Below are 20,347 nucleotides of genomic sequence, written 5' to 3' on the forward strand. Positions count from 1 at the left end.
CTGAACCTTTTCAAGTTTCACAACATTCTTCCTACAGGAGACCAGAATCACACAATATTCCAGAAGTGGCCTGACCAATGTCTCCATACAGCTGCAACATGACTTCCTAACTCTTATATTCAGTCTCTAACCAATAAAGGGAAAGCATATCAAAAGCCTTCTTTACTATTCCATCTACCTGCAACTCCACCTTCAAGGAACAATTAACCTGCGCTCCAAGGTCTCCGTTGTTCAGCAACTCTCCCCCAGGATCTTACCATTAAGTGTATAAGTCCTGCTCTGATGTGCCTTTCCAAAATCAGCACCTCACATTTATCGAAACTCCACCTGTCACCCCTCCGCCCATTGGCCCATCTGATCAAAATCCCTTTGTACTCTAGGTAACTTTCTTGGCTGACCACTTCACCTCCATTTTGGTGTATCTGCAAACTCACTCACTATACCTCCTATGTTCACATCCAAATAATTTATATAAATTTATAAATTATAAAAGCAGTGGACTCAGCACCAATCTTTGTGACACACTGCTGGTCCCAGGCCTCCAGTCTGAAAGGCAAACCTTCAACACCACCCTCTGTTTTCTACCTTCAAGCTTGTCCTGCATCCAAATGGCTAGTTCTCCCTGTATTCCATATGATCTAACCTTGCTAACCAGTTTACCATGAGAAATGCATGTGTATCTGAGCTTAGTAGCACACCTTCTTCCACGAGCCTGCAGACATCAAGGTCAAACTAGTTTTGAACTCCCATTCTTGTATATTTTGAAAAGGGAAGGCACAAAGCACGTTCTAGCCCAGACTTTGTCTTTTCTCCCATGTTGTTCACAGTCTTCAATAACTCCCAAGAGATTACAATTCAACTTGTAGTGCATTTCTCACTTTTACATTCATTTCTTGACTCGTCACGTAAGACATGAAACAAGCTCCTGCTTTGCAGTTTCAAGTCATTTATGTCATCATTATACAAGAGGAGAACTCACTGCCTACGCTAGTAGCACCTTGACGACTCCCAGTTGCCACTCTCACCCTTTCAGGATATGCATATTGCTCTCCCGAGAGCGTGAGCATCTGGTGATTTTGGCACCTATCACCCAGCTATTGCTCCATAGATCTCAAAGATGATGCAGATTTACTTGCATTTCTGGCAACCAGTCTGATTTGCTGAGTGTTGCCCTTCGCAAGGGTCACCACTTCAGGATGCCTTATGTAGAAAGTTGTGCCGATACATGCTTCACACAGAATCCACCGTTACTCATGCAAAGTTGCTCAAAGCCTCTGGAAATTCGGTCAGCTATTTAGAGACCTTATACTAGAGCTCCAGCACCTGCCACATTGTTGTTGATTGCAGAGGCATGTTATCAGTCTGAAGCTCAGCATCATCATGCCCTACCACAGTCCTAGTATATGTTGGTGTAACTACCACTGTCCCTATCAGATACTGGAATTCATGTGTGTTGTACTGTTGTTGCTGTGTGTGGGATTGCCAATTGACATAACAGTATCTGTGCTGAGGAAGGAATTATGTGGCACTATAGCAGGTGGTGTCATCCTCCGAACTGGAAAACAGCCCAGCAGGATCAGTGGCTGTCTCTTCTTCTTGACCGGTGAGAAAGAGAGGAGAATGATGAGAAGGCACTGCACATTGCACCACATTCTCTGGAGTTTCATACGACCAGTGTTGGCCTGCTCAACTTCAGCAATCAGCTCATTGCTTTCAGGCTGAGTGACTCCACGTCCTCCTTTGTGTTGGCATCAAAACACAAATATATCATAATTACCATATCACTTACCAGTCATCCTCATCATGTGGTTAATGCGTTATCTTCCCAAACCTAAGTTGATGCCATTTGCCCATCATAGACATTTACAAACCTATAGTGCAGTCTCTCTGTCCATGTACCCACAGGGATGTCTGCTGCAGGAGACATTGTTCAATCTGTCACGTCAAACCACCACTGAGGAAATGTGGGAATTTTGCCAATTTCAACATATGTTGATATACGTTACTTTGCATCGAAGAAAATAAGAAAAATATGATAATATAAAATTACAAATATTGAGCTGAAATGATTAGCAGAATCACAAATGATAAAAGAGTTAACCCAATGCATTCAAGAGGTAAAGAAGAGTTTAGTTTTTGTCTAACCCACCTCAGAAACTCTATCATACATGAAGGCCCATTCAGATAACCATTTGAGAGTTCTGAAGACAGCCCTAATCAGGAATTTTAATATATTTTTCCATTTAAAGATACAATTAGGCCTGCTGTTTATGTGCAGAATTTTAACTTTTAATTTTGTTTTCTAGTTCTCCTTTTAACAGTGCAATGTCCACCTGAAACATTTTCACACGGATTCATGTTTATCGTATATTTTGCTCCAGCATTTGTGATTCAATGAAAATTGCATCTTCTAAAGAGAAGGTAAGAGAATCGAACATGTCTTTCTGAATATTGCTCACAAAGGAACATACTAAAATACACTGCCACTAAATAGTTTCATACATGTACAGTGACATCGGAAAATGTGAATTTAATTGGAAATTTGGAAACTGCTTCAGTTTAGAAAGTACTCAGTGGATATGTTAAGTACTATAGAATTTGCCCAATTGTTATACTAGAACTATAACCATGTTGAGTCAAGCCCAGACAGACAGTCTTTAATGTGACAACTATAATTCTTCAAATTATAAATTATCGCAGTACTTTAAAGCAGGGTATACAAGATATGGTCATTTGGAACATTGGAGACATCCAGATATTAGCAGACACCATATGGAAGGTAATCTTTCTGATAGTATCAAGCTATATTGAGAATAATATTTAACAATCATTCTCAATGAACAAACATGAGCAGGATTGTATCTGTGCAACAGCAAATATTTGTCTTAAACAAACATGAACAAGATGCACACTGGTTGTTTACTTGATTCAATTTCAATGCCCAAAACCCCTGTTTAAGCAAAGCTGACAAACTTAACTTGTTCATTGATGTCACATGAATCAAAGCTTTTATTGCATCACAATCTGCCAAATGGACATACAACAGCAATTAGCAGATCATCTATACTTAATAATACAATATAGTTAATTATTGACATTTTCATTCTCTTCATTATCTTCTGTCGTCACTTGAGGAAGGAAAGGTTCTACTTTGAACAGTAAAGACTCACTGGTTGCACTGCAAATAATGGCTCGTTCTACAAATGGCCCTGAAAAAAAAAATTGATCATTTAAACTGTTATTTGAAAAATATAACATAAAAATCAACAATTAACCAAAATATAAATTAAACTCAGGATATTCAAGTGAAAACTCCATACTTAGAATAATATTTTCTAAATCATGCAATTAAAAAAGCTTAGCAGCAAGACAGATTTATAACAAATTGACTTATCTTTTTAGCAATATACTTTGTTATTCAAGGGAGTATTGCTGATCTAAAATGGTGGAATTATGTTCCTTTTAAGCATGTTTTGTATTGGATTAATGATAGAGGAGATAATCTCAGAATACAAGGTCACCCATTTAAGACAGATGCGGAGGAATCTCTTCTCTCAGAGAGTAGTGTATCTGTAGAATTCTTTATCACGGAGGCTGAAGAGGCTGGGCCACCAAGTATATTTAAAGCTGAGAGAGAAATTCTTGATCAATAATGGAATCAAGGGTGATGAGGAAAAGGCAGTAATGTGATGTTGAGAATCATCAGATCAACTGCAGTCTCATTAATAGGGGAGCATCATTGATGGGTTGAATGGCCTACTTCTACTCCTATGTCATATGCTCTTCTTATATGGGTTCCCTTTCCATTCACATGTAAAATTATCACTCTTCTCACATACAGTATATCAAGCATATTACATCTGAGTACCTGTTCACTTTCTCCACAATGAAATCTTCATATCCATGTTTAAAATAGAAACTGCCTGAGTAAACTTGTCATGACTATCTACCCCAAAGTGGATCACTGAAAGCATTCAACTAAATCCTATCCTGTTAGCAAAAAGCATATAGTTACATAGGTAGGGTTGCTGGATCTGCAGCAAAATCAAGTTACCTCTTCCTGATCCAAAACTTACGTTAATTATATTATTTCTATTGCCATAGCTAATTCAACACAAGCAAGGTGCAAACTGGAGGTTCCTGGCTCTTAATTGCTGTAATCAGGGAGTTGTGATTTAAGAGAATCTCTCAGTACATTGGAGGCCCCTCATGTCTGTAATGTCAAAGCTACACTAAACCTCTGTTCACCTCAATTTCCAGCACTGGGTCCAGAGACACGAATCCAGAGTATGGTGCTGGAATAGTACAGCAGGTTAGGCAGTATCTGAGGAGCAGGACAGTTGACGTTGAGAGTGTAAGCACTTCATCAGGAATGAGGGTGTGGCCCAAAGGGGCTTGGAGATAAATGAGGGGGATGTGGGGGGAGGTAGCTGGGAATGTGACAGGGTGGAGGGGATAGATGGGAAGGAAGATGGACAAGTAGGACAGTTCAATAGGGCGATGCAGAATTGGAAGGTCGGCTCTGGGATAAGGTGGGGGGGAGCAGAAATGAAGAAACTGGTGAAACCTACATTGATCCCATGTGGTTGGAGGGTCCCAAGGTGGAAGATGAGGCGTTGATCCTCCAGGCATTGAGTGGCCAGAGTGTGGTAGTGAAGGAGGCCCAGGACTTGCATGAACTTAGCAAAATGAGAGTGGCAGTTAAAGTGTTCAGCCAGAAGGCACTGGGGTTGTATTGTGTGTCTCTCTCAGAAATATTCTCTGAAACATTCCACAAGTTGGCGTCCTGTCTCTCCAATATAGAGGAGACCACACCAAGAGCAACGGACACAGTAGATGACATGCAGACGTACAGTTAAATCTTGGTTGGATTGGAAGGATCCACTGGGGCATTGGACGGTGGTGAGTAGGGAGGTGTGGGCACAGGTTTTGCACTTCTCGCGGTGGCAAGAGAAGTTGCTGGAAGTGGAGAGTTGGTGTGGGCCATAGACCTAACAAAGGAGGCACGAAGGGAATTGTCTCTGCGGAACATGGATGGGGGGAAATGTATCCCTGCTAGTGTGGTCTGTTTATAGGTGGCAGAAATGACAGAGGATGATGTGTTGTATCTGGAGGTTGGTGGGGTGGAAGGTGAGGACTGGGCGGGGTGGGGGAGGGGTTCTGTCCTTGCTACAATTGGAGGGGTGCGGTTCAAGGGCGGAGATGTGGGAAGTGGATGAGATGCGCTGGGTGGCATCATCAACCATGTGGGAGGGGAAATTGCAGTCCTTGCAGAAGGAGGCCATTTAGGATTTTCTACGGTGGAATTGGTCCTCTTTGGAGCACATGTGGTCGAGATAGAGGAATTGAGTAAGGGATCGCGTTTTTACAGGTGACAGGGTGAGAGGAGGTGTAGTCCAGGTAGCTGTGAGAGTCTGTGGGTTTGAAGTAGATGTCCATGTTGAATCGGTCACTGGAAAAGGAGATGGAGTGGTCGAGGAAGGGGAGGGAGGTGCCCAAGGTGATCCAGGTGAAGATGAGGTCAGGGTGAAAGGTGCTCGTGAAGTTGATGAACTGTTCAATCTCCGCACAGGAGCATGACATGGTGCCAATACAGTCATCATTGTAGCGGAGGAAAAGGTGGGGAATGCTGCCAGTGTAGCTGCGGAAGACGAAGAGGCAGGTATAGCTGGGGCTCATGCATACGGCCATGCTCTCCCTTTTGTCTGGAAAAAGGGAGAGGATTCGAAGGAGAACTTGTTGAGGGTAAGGACCAGTTCAGCCAATCGTTTGAGTATCGGAAGGGTACTGGTTGGATCAGCGAGAGGGGTCTTGGAGGCCTTTGTCAATTTGGATGGATGTGTTATAGGGACTGAATGTGCATGGTGAAGATGAGGTATTGGGGACCAGGGAAACAAAAGTCATGGAAGAGGTGCAGAGATTTCCCTGTACTTCCACACATCATCTACTTATGTCCATTGCTCTCGGTGTGGTCTCCTCAACACTGGAGAGACAGTATGCTAACTTGCGGAATGTTTCAGAAAACATCTTTAGACATCTGCATAGGCCACAGCTATGCTTGCCTCTTTGTCGGGTACATGGAACACTTTATATCCTCCTGTAACTTCAAACCTGTCCACTGCCTGGCCAATCTTTGTGTCACACACAATCCTACTTATCATCCCCCCTATATTGTTTCTACATATCAAAAAATAAGAGACCTTGCACTGACCACTGTGGTACACCACTGGACACTGGCTTGCAGTCACACAAACAAGCCTTCTACCATTACCCTCCATCTCCTGCCACTAATTCAATTTTGAAACCAAATTGCCAAGGTACTCTGGATCCAATCACTTTCAGCTTGTCAAAGGCATTACTGGAATCCATATACATCAACTGCACACTACTCACCTGCGTATTTGACTTCTTTGAAAGCCTCAACAAAGCCCAGGCTGACAATGCCTGATAAAACGTCATTTCTCCAAGAAGAGATTAATTGTCTCCTTCAGAATTTTCTCTAATAGTTTGCCTATCAATAATGTGAGACTCTGATCTGTAAATCTCTTCCCTTTTTGCAAAGTGGAACCACATGAGCTGTCCTCCATTCCTCTGACATCTCCATTGTAGCAAGACAATTTAAAATTTGATTCAGGGCCACTATGATTTCCTTCTCCTCTCCAAAGCAGCCTGAGATACATTCGGACCTGGGTTTTTGTCCATTTTTAAATATGCAAAAACCTCCTCACTTACTTCACTAATTTGCTCAAGTACCTCGCAGTCCATCTTCCCAAACTGTATGCCTGCATCTTCCTTTCCCCCAAGTGAATACAGTTGTGAAATACTTGTTTAATACTCTACCAACGTCCTCCAGTTCCATACACAAATGTCCGCCACGGTCCGTAATGTGCCATATGCTCGCTGGTAATTCTCTTCATTTTGATATACTTGCAGAATGATTTGGGATTCTCCATAATCTTGCCCTTTTTTTTCATACCCTCTGTTCTCCAAATTGCTTTCTTAACTCCCCCACAACCCTTTCTATACTCCAATAGTGCCTCTGTTGATTTTCATGTATGGTTAGATGCCTCTCTTTTTGTTTTTATCCAGTCTTGAATATTCCTCAGCACCCAATGTTCTCTGGCTCTGTTGCTTCTGCAAATCACCAAAAGGGGAACATGATGGGCCTGTCCTCTCCCCAATTCCTTTTTCAAATCCTCTGCTATTCACTATAGATTTACCCTCAAACAGCAGTTCTGTCTATTTTGGCCAGGTGCACTTCATTTTAATAGAATCTGCCTTTCCCAATCCAAAACTCTTTTTGGTAGACCATCATTTTCCTTTTCCACATCAAACTTAAAAACATATGGTGTTGTGGTCGCAATCATTAAATGCTCTGCTACTGTGACCTTGAACACCTGACTGGCTTCATTCCCCAAAATTAGGTTCAGCACTGTACCATCCCTTGTAGAGTATTCTACATGTTGATAGCAAAAGCTCCTCTGAATAGATTTCCAGTAATCTGTTCACTCTAAATAAACTTCTGATTATTCCAACTGATTGTAACATTTTTGGGGGGCTGTATGGTGGCTCAATGGTTAGCGCTGTTGCCTCACAGTGCCAGGAACCCATGATTGATTCCACCTTTGGGCCACTGACTGTGTGGAGTCTGCACATTCTGCTTGGGTTTCCTCTGGGTGCTCTGGTTTCCTCCCACAATCCAAAGATGTGCAGATTAGGTGAACTGGCCATGCTACATTGCCCATAGTGTCCAGGGATGTATAGGTTAGGTGCATTAGTCAGGAGTAAATGTAGAGTAATAGAGTAGGGGAATGGGTTTGGGTGGGATACTCTTCGGAGGGTCAGTGTGGACTTGTTGGACCAAATTTCCTGTTTCCACACTGTAGGGATTCTATGATTTATGATGTTTGGGCAAGTTGAAATCACTAAATTACCCTCAGTGAATTGTCTACATATCTTCTTTTCAATTACCTGCTTATAATACATTCCTAAGTGTGACTGTCACCTTTTTGTTCCTAAACTCTACCCACAAAGCACATTTTATAACACTTTAGAGAGATCCTTTCTCCTTACTACAATAATGGACTCCATAATTAATAATGCAAACCACCTCCTCTTTTACACACACCTGAAGAACGTCTATGCTGGAATATGGAGTTGCCAGTCCTGTACCTCGCTCAACCATATCTTTGTGATGGCAATAACATCGCAAATCCACACCCTGAACTCATCTATACTCATCTTTCGATTCTTCTAAAATAAATGACACAAAATAAAACATTTTAAAATTTGTGCTCTTTTAAAAAAGGTAACATAGCTGAGGAACAGAATCTAGTGTCTGAACTGAATGCTCAGGTGTAGTAGTTCTTACATGCATAATAAATCTCTTTAATCTGCTTTAATGCATTAAACTTTGAAAATTATCTGGATATCTTTCCCCATTCCCACTCTAGAATTAAAGCACAAAAGCAGAAACCAACATTCAATGCAGTTCTAAATGCTGCCTTTTGGTTGAGATGTTAACAAACACCCTGTTTGCAGTCTGATGGACATAAAAGATCCAATGGCACTAGAAGAAATGCAGAAGAGTTTACCCCTTGGTAGACTGACCAATCATTTACACTCACTCAAAAAAACTAGAACTACCTGATCATTATCACCTTGAAGTTTGGGGGATACTTGCTGTGCAGAAATTAACTGTCAAGTTTCCAACATTATAACAATTATTAGACACAAAGTACCACATTGGCTGTAAGGGTTTTGAAACATTCAGTGATCATGAAAAATTCTATATATTGTTTTTTTTTTGTCTTTCCATTTCTGTCAAGCTTGTAGTGCCATTAGGAAGTCTAGCTGATAGATATTTGGTGCGGGTGTACCACCCAAATTAGTAAGACATTGACCAAGATTTAGTAAACTCCATGAGTATCCAAATTTCTAGCTACATTCCCACTACAGCTCCAAGAACAACGACTAATTTGTATTTGTAAGTTTTAGCACTGGGTTTCTCCCTCCCAATATCACTTCTTTTCACTTCACAGCCTACATCAATTTAATTCTAATAAAAGCTGTACATGGCAACTAGTATCTAAAAGGGTTAATTGATTTATTTGCTCTGGTCATCAAGATATAAAGGATTATTCTTGGGAGGGAACTAACGTATTTAGTATGTATTCAAGTGTTTAGGTTTTTGTTCAGTTGTCTGTAAATTGTGCATCAAGATGTTTCTATATCAGTCACGTGTACTGACTCTTAACTATGTGCTCTTCCCAAAAACACTCATGTTTCTCAGAGGTAACATAACCACTAACTAAATAATAAGTAATAAACTATTCCAAAGTTTGTGCGAAGATTTGTAGCTCGGGTGCTTGTTGTAGTGGTTCTGTTCGCCGAGCTGGAAGTTTTTGTTGCAAACGTTTCGTCCCCTGGCTAGGAGACATCATCAGGAGACATACTATCATAGGGCAAGCCAGACAGAGAACAGCCAGGGAATTCCTAGAGGCATGGCATTCATCCACAAATCCCATCAACAGACACATTGACCTGGACCCAATATACCAATCACTACAGCAGACAGCTGAAACTGACACCCGGAAGCGGCAAGGACAGACCACTATAAATGCCGGAAGGAACATCAAAGAAGCGCTTCGTAGGAGGCTCCACAGCACTGATGATGTCTCCTAGCCAGGGGACGAAACGTTTGCAACAAAAACTTCCAGCTCGGCGAACAGAACCACTACAATAAACTATTCCATTTATCAAGACTGAGCTTACCTTCTGCCAAAGGCTCAGTGTGAGCAACCTTCACCATCAGGTACCAATAATTTAGGTTAGGTCATAGATTCATTCACCGAGCTGGAGTGACTTTCTGTAGAAATTTCATCGCCTCATGAGGCAACATCATCAATGGGTCTTTGATATGGTGTTGGTGGTCTGTCCCACCTGGTATTTATGTGTCTCTGTTTTTTGGTACTTTCAGTTCTGTATCTGAGTAATTTGTACCTGGGGCCCAGTTTAATGCATCTACTGATTGGAGTATTAGGCTTCAAGGAATTTTCTCATGTGTCTCTGTTTAGCCTATGATAGGATAGTTACATTGTACTAATTGAATTTTGTCCTTCATTGTCTGTGTGGTTGGAAATGAGGGAGTACTGGTCGTGTCTGGTATTGGTGAGTTGATGTTTGTGCACACATAGGACAAACATGAAGAAAACTGACCAATGTAGTGTTTTTCACAGTCCTTGGAGGGTATCTTGTAAATAATACTCATCTTGTTAGATGTGGGTGAGAGTTTTTAATCTTTGGGAGGAGCTGGTGAAAGCTGTTTACTGCTTTGCGAGCCATAAAGATTCCTAGGGGTCTAAGTAGTCAGGTAATCATTTCTGATTTTTCTTTGATATATGGTATGGTTGCTGTCGTGTCTGGTCATTTCGTGTTTTCTTCTTTAGGTTTATTGCGGAAGTATCAGATGATCGTGCTCTTGGGGTACACGTTTTGTTTAAATCTCTCGATAGGTGTTCCTGTTCTGCCTTCTAGGGTTCTGGGTTGCTTCAGTGTGTCTTTGCTAATTTAAGTAACGTTTTAATGCAACTTTTTTTGTGGGTGCTGGTATGGTTGCTGTTATAGTTCAGTATCTGGTCTGTATGGATGTTCTTTCTGTACACACTGGTCTGGAGTTCACCGATGGGTGTGAATTCCACTAACGTGTCCAGGAAAGGAAGTGAACTTTCCAGTTGGGTATGTTTAGTGATGACAATGGTACCATCTACATATTGGATCCAGAGTTTGAGTTAGATGGTGGCGAGGGCTGTTCTAAGTATTGCATTACTGCTTCTGCTGTCAGTCCTAATATCGGTGGCCTATTGGTGTACACTTTTCTTTTGAATGTAAATTGAGTATTGAGGCATAGGTCCAGTAAAGTTAACATGCTGTTATTGTTGATGTTGCTGGTGTCATAAAGTGCCCTAGTAACCACTTTATCCAATAACGTGGCAATGATACTCTTGGCGCCGTTACATCAAATGAAATCATGATTTTGTTCTCCTCTATAGTGGGATTTCTGATGATGTTAAGGAACTCTTGGGAGGAGTGAATGGAGTGGTTGGAGAATTCAATTCGGATTTTGTCTTGTTTGCAGCCCCTTGGCTAGCCTGTAGGTAGGTGTCCCTGGGAGTAATATAAGAGGCATGGGGGGCTCTTTTTTTGTGAACCTTGGGTAGTCTGTAAAATCGGTGTGTGGGATCCATCAGATTTCATCTTTGGCAGGTCAATTTTGCTGATGTCTGCTGCGCTGTATACTGTGGTTGCTTTAGTGTCATGGTGATCTGTTCTCGAGTTGTGGGGTCAGGTCTATCGTTACCTGTTGCTAAGTAGCAGTATCGCAGAGTAGTTTGTTTGTTTTCTCTGTTTAGTATTACTGTCATCCTTCAGTTGTTGGTGCTGGCGTAATACTGTAACATAGGAGAAAGTGAGGACTGCAGATGCTGGAGATCAGAAAGAAAATGGGTAGTGCTGGAAAAGCACAGCTGGTCAGCCAGCATCCGTGAACAGTACAGTTGATGTTTTGGGCACAGGCCCTTCATCAGTGGTGCTATGCTGAGTTAGACTACCAGCGGACAAACAAAGCTGCATTAGAACACTATTAAACAAACAAGGACACAGTGCAGCAACCCAGAACTCTAGAAGGCAGAACAGGAACACCTATTCATGGGATTTAAACGAAACGTGCACCCCAAGAGCACTGTCCTCTGATTCTTGCGCAATAAACCTAAAGAAGAAAACAATAAACGATCAGACCCAATAGTGACCATACCGTACATCAAAGAAATATCAGAAATTAGTTGCAGGTAGATAGGATAGTGAAGGCGGCGTTTGGTATGCTTTCCTTTATTGGTCAGAGTATTGAGTATAGAGTTGGGAGGTCATGCTGCGGCTGTACAGGACATTGGTTAGGCCACTGTTGGAATTTTGCGTGCAATTCTGCTCTCCTTCCTATTGGAAACACGTTGTGAAACTTGAAAGGGTTTAGAAATAATTTACAAGGATGCTGCCAGAGTTGGAGGATTTGAGCTATAAGGAGAGGTTGAATAGGCTAGGGCTGTTTTCCCTGGAACGTTGGAGGCCGAGGGGGTGACCTTATAGAGGTTTATAAAATCATGAGGGGCATGGATAGGATAAATAGACAAAGTCTTATCCTTGGGGTTGGGGAGTCCAGAACCAGAGGGCATAGGTTGAGGGTGAGAGGGGAATGATATAAAAGAGACCCGAGGGGCAACTTTTTCACGTAGATGTATGTGTACGTGTGTGGAATGATTTGCCAGAGGAAGTGATGGAGGCTAGTACAATTGCAACATTTAAAAGGCATCTGGATGGGTATATGAATAGGAAGGGTTTGGAGGGATATTAGCCGGTTGCTGGCAGGTGGGACTAGATTGAGTTGGGATATCTGGTTGGCATGGATGGGTTGGACCGAAAGGTCTATTTCTGTGATGTACATCTCTATGACTCTACTCAGACCCCTCGGAATGTTTGAGGCTTACAAACCAGTAAACATCTTTCACCAGCTCTTCCCAACACCCACATCCAACAAGATGCATATTATTTACAAGATACCCTGCAAGATCTATGAAAAACACTACAACGGTCAAACATGAAGAAAACTGACCAGACGAGTGCATAAATAGCAACTCGCCACTGCCAGACGCCATGAGTATTCTCTCATTTCCATTTGTATAGACAACAAAGGACACAAATTTAGCTGGGACAACATAACCATCAAGTCACAGACTAAACAGAGACACGCAAGAGAATTCCTTGAAGCCTGGCACTCCAAACAGAACTCAATCAATAAGCACATTGAACTGAACCTCATAGACAAATCACTCAGATACAGAACTGGAAGTACAAAAAAATGGGACAGACCACCAAAGTATCAAAGACACATTGATGATGTCACCTCGTGATGCGACAAAATGTCTGCAGAAAACCACATCAACTCGGTAAATGAATCTGCAACCTCATTCACAATCTTTTTAAAATCTCGAAATAATTTTAATTATTATGAAGAAAAATGGATTGGCCGCAGTGAATCTACCAAAGAATCTCAGATGGTTCCAGTGGACAATCACAAAACAAATATCATACCGGCAAGACTGTCTCTGAAATTACAGTGGGCTGACAATAGTGAAGATTTTGACACATGTGCTAATAAACATATGGTTGATGTTTAGTTTACTTCTCCAAAATATTCCAAAATATATCACTCACCAAATTCCACTGGTCTGTGCGTACAAATATCCTTGATAATTGTGGCAACATTAGCAACAATGTGGTCCCTGGGCATATCCACCTGAAAAATAACAATGGATGACAAGATGCTATACAGTTTGGGAGATGACACTAATGCTATGCAAATTCATCATCAACTTATTGAATTTATTGCCCTACGTCCCAACAGTTGAACCTGCCAATTACTCCACATTAAGTAAATCGCTCACTTTATTTGTCTGTTTTCCTGTTCATTAGTCTGTTCAAGGCAAGTATTCGTTTTCTTCAGTGCTTTTTACTCTTATTCATCTGTTCCATTCTAATGTTCAAATCACTTTCACATCATTGTGTCCAATGTCTGCAAACTTGCTCAGGTTTAAATTCCTTTCAACATACTATAGGTTTCTTACTCATATCTTTTGCACACAATTATCAAACACTTCAGTCCCGCAGTGTATGATCTCTTCCTCAACACTTAGCATCCGTGCTCCTTTTAAAGAACATTCTTAAAACCAATCATCTCCATAAAGCCTTTGGTCACCTGTCCCATTCTGCCTGAACATCTATTCTGTAAAGATCTTGGAATGATTTCCACATTAAAATTGACTAAGTATAGGCACATTGTTGCTGTTGCTGCTCAATTAGGTATCATGCCTTCATGTATACTCTACACTATTTTCAAAATATGCAGCATGCAACAAATGTTATATTACAGTGAAGTCCCAGCATGTAACAAGATTAAAAAATATGATATTTAACAAGGCAGTCACTTCATCATGCAAAATATTTTTCCAACAAAAAATGACTATTTGATGTCAACCTGTTTACATCACTTAGCTAACCATACCTAATGAACTCTTGCAACTTAGCATAGATTTGAATTCCTTATTAATCAAAATATAATACAGCTATATATATATATATATATATATACACATACACACACACACACACACACACTGGTCCAATGAAGACACAAGAAACAAGATATAATAATTGGCATTAGTTATCTACAATTCTATCGATTCTGCTATAACGTGCGTTTCTTCAACATGAATTGACTACAATGCGATTGAAGAGTTTTGACCATGTTTGTAGAACGCAAACTTTCCTTCCCTGTATTGGTTGTAACATGATTCTGGTCCCATTGGTTTAAATGGTGTTGCTATTATGCAATTTTCTTATAACCTGGGATCGCACAGGAATGGAACTATTGCCTTCTATCAGTAATGTAATTTAATACCATCATATGTATTTGAATAATTTGGGTGAGCCTATATGATTAGTTCATTCATGTGTCTGCCATGATTTTTTTCAATTTCACTATAACTGTGTCACTAATAGCATATTTCAGTTAAATAGGCACCTTACTGGTGTAAAAATATTACAAACGCAATCTAAATGAGGTGCAATGCACTTGTTTGTACAGCAACTACAGAATGAGCTAACTATATTGCATATTTACTTTACGTCACTCAAAACACAGTCTTATCAGTATTCTTTTTAAAATGATTACAAAGATTATAATTAATTAGATTCTTTCTTCTTTTTTTTAAAAAAAGGGAAAGACAGTTTGCTTGAATTACCAGATCAAAAAATGCAAAGGAGTTGTTTTAACACATATAGTGTTAACACATATATAATGGTACAATATTGAGGTGGGAATTTGTTTATATATAAAAGCAAAATGCACCTTTTCTTTCGAACAAAAGCAGAAGGAATTCAGGTTTTATTCTCCAGTTTTAGTTCTGATTGCTGGCAAACAATTATTCTCTGACTCTGGGGCCACTGAATTCAGTCGAAGATCGGCATTCTTTCCACCCCAGATATCAAATCTTAACTCTAACAGGAATTGTTTAAATTTCGTGCTAATAGGGTATACAAAGCAGCTCTTTGTCAACCCTCGATCTCCACAGAACTGTGGTAAAGATGTTGTCGCTAAAATTATAAAATATTGTACATACAAACTTGGTGCAAGACAGTTAAAATATAGGTGAAAGTGAGGACTGCAGATGCCGGAGATCAGAGTGGAGAGTGTGGTGCTAGAAAAGCACAGGTCAGGCAGCATCCTAGAAGCAGGAGAATTAACATTTTGGGCATAAGCCTTTCACCAAGAATGAGGTTGGTGGGGTGGGGGAGGGGGTGGTGTGTGTGTGTGTGTGTGTGTGTGTGTGTGTGTGTGTGTGTGTGTGTGTGTGTGTGCGCTGAAATTAAGAGATCAAGGGTGGGTAACAGACCAGCACGCAGCATCCACGTGGATGGGATGTGTTCGAGGTGGGAGAAGGGATCCTCTGAGATGCCATGTTTTTACCATTCCCCCAGACCTCCCCTTACTGTGGATGAATGATAAATTCTCAGCAAAGGCCTCACCTTCATCGCAACTACATACCCAGATCAATGAGTTTGACTCGCATTGCAACCTGAAGCGTTTCTTTCACCATCTCCACCTCCAGTCCACTTTTTCCATCTAAGCTCCCACCCACCCTCCAAAATCCACTTCTTCCACCTCCAACACACCCCATCCACTTGGACACCACATGCTGGTCTGTTCCCCGCCTTTGATCGCTTCATTGCCAAAAGCACCCCCCAGCCCGGAAGCCTTATTACTGATGAAGGGCTTATGCCCAAAATGTCAATGCCCTTGCTCCTCGGATGCTTCCTGACTTGCTGTGCTTTTCCAGCAGTGTTGAAAATATTGATAAGTATAAAGTTCAAAATCGCACAATACCAGGTTATAGACTAAAAAGTTTAATTGGAAGCTCTAGCTTTCGGGGCATTATTCCTTCATCAGGTGGCTGTCCTCTGATGAAGAAGCAGTGCTCCAAAAGCTAGTGCTTCCAAATAAACCTATTGGACTATAACCTGGTGTTGTGATTTTTAACTTTGAATACCCCTGTCCAACAGTGCCACCTCCAAATCATAGATAGATATATTTCTTAATGAGTTTACACATAAACTACAATCCATTTCTAGTTTAAACCTCAAACCTGTTCAATACTCACTTAATTCCTCATCTTGTAATTAGTGAATTTTAGAGAACTCTTTAAACATATGGTACAATAATAGGTTGACTCTTTTATACAATATAAATACCGTAACATGTACATTTATTTGGGTACAGTGAGAAACAGCAGAGCTTGATGTGGGGCTGACCTTTTCAAATCAGCAAAATCTCTCATGTTTGATATTCATTTCAACAGAATTAGCCAAAGGAATGAGCAATACAGTTAGTGTCAATGTGCACTATACAGGGAAGGGCGTTTTAAAAATAACTGAGGGAGCTGTTCCAGACTGCGACGCAGCGACATTTGCTCTATTTGTGTAAATATGTGTGAATGATGGATACCTGGGGCCCCAATTGGAATTGTATCCTGAATGAAGCTACTTTCTTTGCAACAGGAGAGATTAGTTATGGCGAGAAAATATTTGGATAGAAATGGTGAAAAAATCCTGCCTATCACAGTATTTCTTAAACGGGTGCAACAATAATGGAGCATAGTTGTTGTCTGCCTAGTAAAACAACATGTAGGACAGCAATACAGATTTGAATACTTTGAGAATTTCAGAGGTAGTTGCTCTGTGGTATGATGTAATCTGTTTTGTACAACATATGCCAAGATCCTGTGATTCTGAATAGTTATTCATACCTACATAGTGAACTTATTACAACTTTTTGGCATTTTTATTTTTTTCCTGATCAAATTAGAGTAGGATAAGAAGCCTATTATCTGTCAATGCTGAAACAAGAAAAGGCATGGTTCCAAAGGTATGTCACAAAAGAATCAAGTATACAAGCAGGGAAATGTTGTTCCAATTCTACAAGGCAACATCTGGAGTACTGCACACAGTTTTGGTCAGCTTACGTGAAGAAAAATGTAATTGCATTGGAAGCAAAAATGAAAGGTTTTTCTTATGAGGAAAGTTTGAACAGTTTAGGCCTATACTCACTGCAGCTGAGAAGAATGAGGCAAGATCTGATTGCGGTATACAAGATGTCAAAGAGAACTGATGAAGTCAATACTGGGCAGAATTTTCCCCTTGTGGTTGAATCTAGAATGAGCGGTCACAGCTTTCAAGTAAGGGGAGGTGGATTCAAAAGAGATTAAGAGAAATTATTTCTTGCATAGGATCATAAATCTGTGGAATTCACCACAGTCTGGTGAAGCCAGCACATGAAATAAATTTGAGGAGAAGATTTTATATTTGGAAACCATCAAAGGGCTTTGCGGAGTGGACAAGAAAGTGAATTTGAGACCATGATGAGATCAGCTACAATATATTAAATGGTGAATTCCCAATCTGGCTCCGAGTTCTTATGTTCACATTTCTTATACTCACAGCTGAAGTTGATTTTTGGTTAGTCCTGATACTACAACACTTCTAGTGTTGTATATTTTTCCATTTTTTCAAATTACACTCAAATGGTTGACACGTACTTCCAATCTTGACATGATCAATCGTTACAGCACTTTTGCATTGTTAATAGGAGAATGAAACATAAGATGATGTTACACAAGAGTATCGCATTTTAAGTATGCCAGTAATGATTGGGAGCAAGGAAAATAAATACCATATTTTCACTCCATCATTGGTAAAAACGTTTTCAAACTTAACACATAATCTGTTTCATGTCTATTACAACAGCATAAAGGTAAAACAACTTAGGAGAGAGCTCACTGAAATTGCCACTATTATTGAAAAGACAAATCATGCTAAACATTTTTCTACTTTTTGTTCTAAAAGATATTTAACTAACTCAGGAGAAAACAAAATTGATGAAAACTCAACAAGTCAATCACTTTGTAAAGTGAAAAGATGGATTCACATTTATCCCTTTATTGTTATTAAAAAAGGTTGACGTCAAAACATTGTCTTCTCTCTTTCAGATACAAATGAACCTTCTCTATAATCCAACACTTGTTTCATTTACTTCAATATTTTTCTTCTCATACCAATTAAACTAATTTACTGAACTTGCATATGAATTTATACTTAAAATCTAATATTGAAATTTATTATAATGACCACAGCATTCATGAGAGAAAGTAAGACTAAAAAAACCATAAATATTATCAGCATAATAACTCTTGCACTAAGAAACTCCATGGTATTTAGACTTTGTAAAGAAACTCAGTTTTACCAGGCGAATAAACATGCACTGAAGTTTGCATTCATTATTTTACATTGGCATTCAAAAATATATAAAAATTTCATCAAAGAATAAGGCATTTGGCATATTGCTGTTTCTACCATCCAACTTATCCAAGTGATTTTCAAATGCAGTGATGTTTCTGTGTCCACAATAAGACCCTAAGATGTTGGAGCAGAATTTGGTCAGACTGCATTTATGAGGAAAGTTGAGCCTACATCTGAGGAAATATTTACCAGTGTTGGGGGGAGTCTAGAGAAGGTTTACAAGAATGGTACCATTTGTCATATGCGGATGGTTAAGGAATCTGGGTCTGTACGTGACTGAGTTGAGAAGGATGAGGTGGAATCTGATTGAAACTTACAGATTACTGAGAGACCTGATCAGAGTGGTTGTGGAGGCGGATCGAGCTTGATGAATTCTTGATTGTTACGTAGATCAAAGGTTACTGGGATTGCGATATGTATGAGCCACGTTCAAATGACAGAGCAGACTTGGTGGGCTGACTGGCCTAAATCTGTTACAATGTCTTAATCTTATTCAGTCTATCAAACTGGCTCTACCATTTAATGAGATTCTGGCTGATTTGAAAATTCTTAACACCATTTTCCTGTCTTTTCTCCATAACCCTTCATTCCCTTACTGATTAAAATCTGTCTAAATCAGCTTGAACATACTTAAAGAACTAGCCTCTACAGCTATCTATGGTAAAGAATTCCAGAGATTAACTAATATCCAAGAGAAGAAAATCGGCTCTTCTCTATCTTTAAAAATGACATTGAGAAGCAGATGTTGGACTTGGGTGGACAAAGTTAAAAATCACACAATGCCAGGTTATAGTCCAATAGGTTTATTTGGAAGCACTCGCTTTCAGACCACTGCTCCTTCATCTGGTAGCTATGGAGCAGGACCATAAGACAGCAAATTTATAGCAAAAGATTATAGTGCCATGCAACTGAAATGATATATTGAACAAACAGATTGCTGTTAAATCTACCATCTTTTAGAATGGGTTGCAGGTTTCCATTCATTAATATGTAAATCCCAGAACTTCTTTTAAGTCATATTCTCGAGATAACTAATGGTTTTACAAACAAAAAAAAAGGTGACAGCTCAACTCAAACAATGCATTAAACGGTGTGAGATTAGAATCTGTCTGTATCCCATTCTTGAATCAGAGTGGTGCTATTTCCAAAATGGAATTTCTAAAATATTATATGGATTGACTGTCTGCAGACTGTGCGCTTCCCCCCCCTCCAAATTTCCAAATCAATGCTTATAAAATAGTAATTACTGCTCCTCAAATTCAAGGAAATCAGCTCCAACACCTAAAAATACCTTAAAAAAAGGAGCAGCTCTTACAATCACAATTTTTCCCATCCTCCATCTTGGATTATCCAGAAATCCAGGTTTAGAGGGTTTGAGCTATAGGGAAAGACTGAATACGCTGGGACTGTTTTCCCTGGAGCATCAGAGGCTGAGGGGTGACCTTATAGTGGTTTGTAAAATCATAAGGGGCATGGATAGGGTAAATAATCAAGGTCTTTACTCTCAGGTGGGAAGTTCAGACCTAGAGGGCATTGGTTTAGGGTGAGGGGGGCAAGATTTAAAAGGGACCTAAGGGGCAACATTTTCTTGCAGAGGGTTGTGCTTGTATGGGATAAGCTGCCAGAGGAAGTAGTGGAGACTGGTACAATTACAACATTTAAAAGGCATCTGGATGGATATATGAATTGGAAAGGATTAGGGGGATATGGCCAAGTGCTGGCAAATGGGACTAGATGAATTTAGGATATCTGGTCACCATGGACAAATTGGACCAAAGGGTCTGTTTCGTGCTGTACATCACTATGACTCTATAAGGGGCCAAAAACTGTTCACAGTATTCCAGATGTGGTCTGACCAGTGCATTGTATAGTTTTAGCAAAACAT

General features: G+C 40.1%; 1 protein-coding gene across 2 annotated transcripts in view; it reads right to left on the reverse strand.

The window, feature by feature from the left end:
- Positions 1–2,991: 2,991 nt before the first annotated feature.
- Positions 2,992–20,347, reverse strand: part of mrpl1 (mitochondrial ribosomal protein L1) — a 75,734-nt gene continuing 58,378 nt past the window's right edge. Inside the window, exons 8-9 of one of the 2 annotated variants that reach the window (XM_060832221.1) lie at positions 13,267–13,348; positions 2,992–3,209 (exon numbers count right to left, since the gene is read on the reverse strand). In XM_060832221.1, the coding sequence (XP_060688204.1) occupies positions 3,085–3,209; positions 13,267–13,348 (207 nt within the window). In that variant the 3' untranslated portion in view covers positions 2,992–3,084. Of the gene's footprint in view, positions 3,210–13,265; positions 13,349–20,347 lie in introns of those variants that run through there. The other variant, XR_009645185.1, reaches the window with a different exon arrangement.

This window comes from Hemiscyllium ocellatum, chromosome 1 (assembly GCF_020745735.1).
Source record: "Hemiscyllium ocellatum isolate sHemOce1 chromosome 1, sHemOce1.pat.X.cur, whole genome shotgun sequence".
Classification (NCBI taxonomy): Eukaryota; Metazoa; Chordata; class Chondrichthyes; order Orectolobiformes; family Hemiscylliidae; genus Hemiscyllium; species Hemiscyllium ocellatum.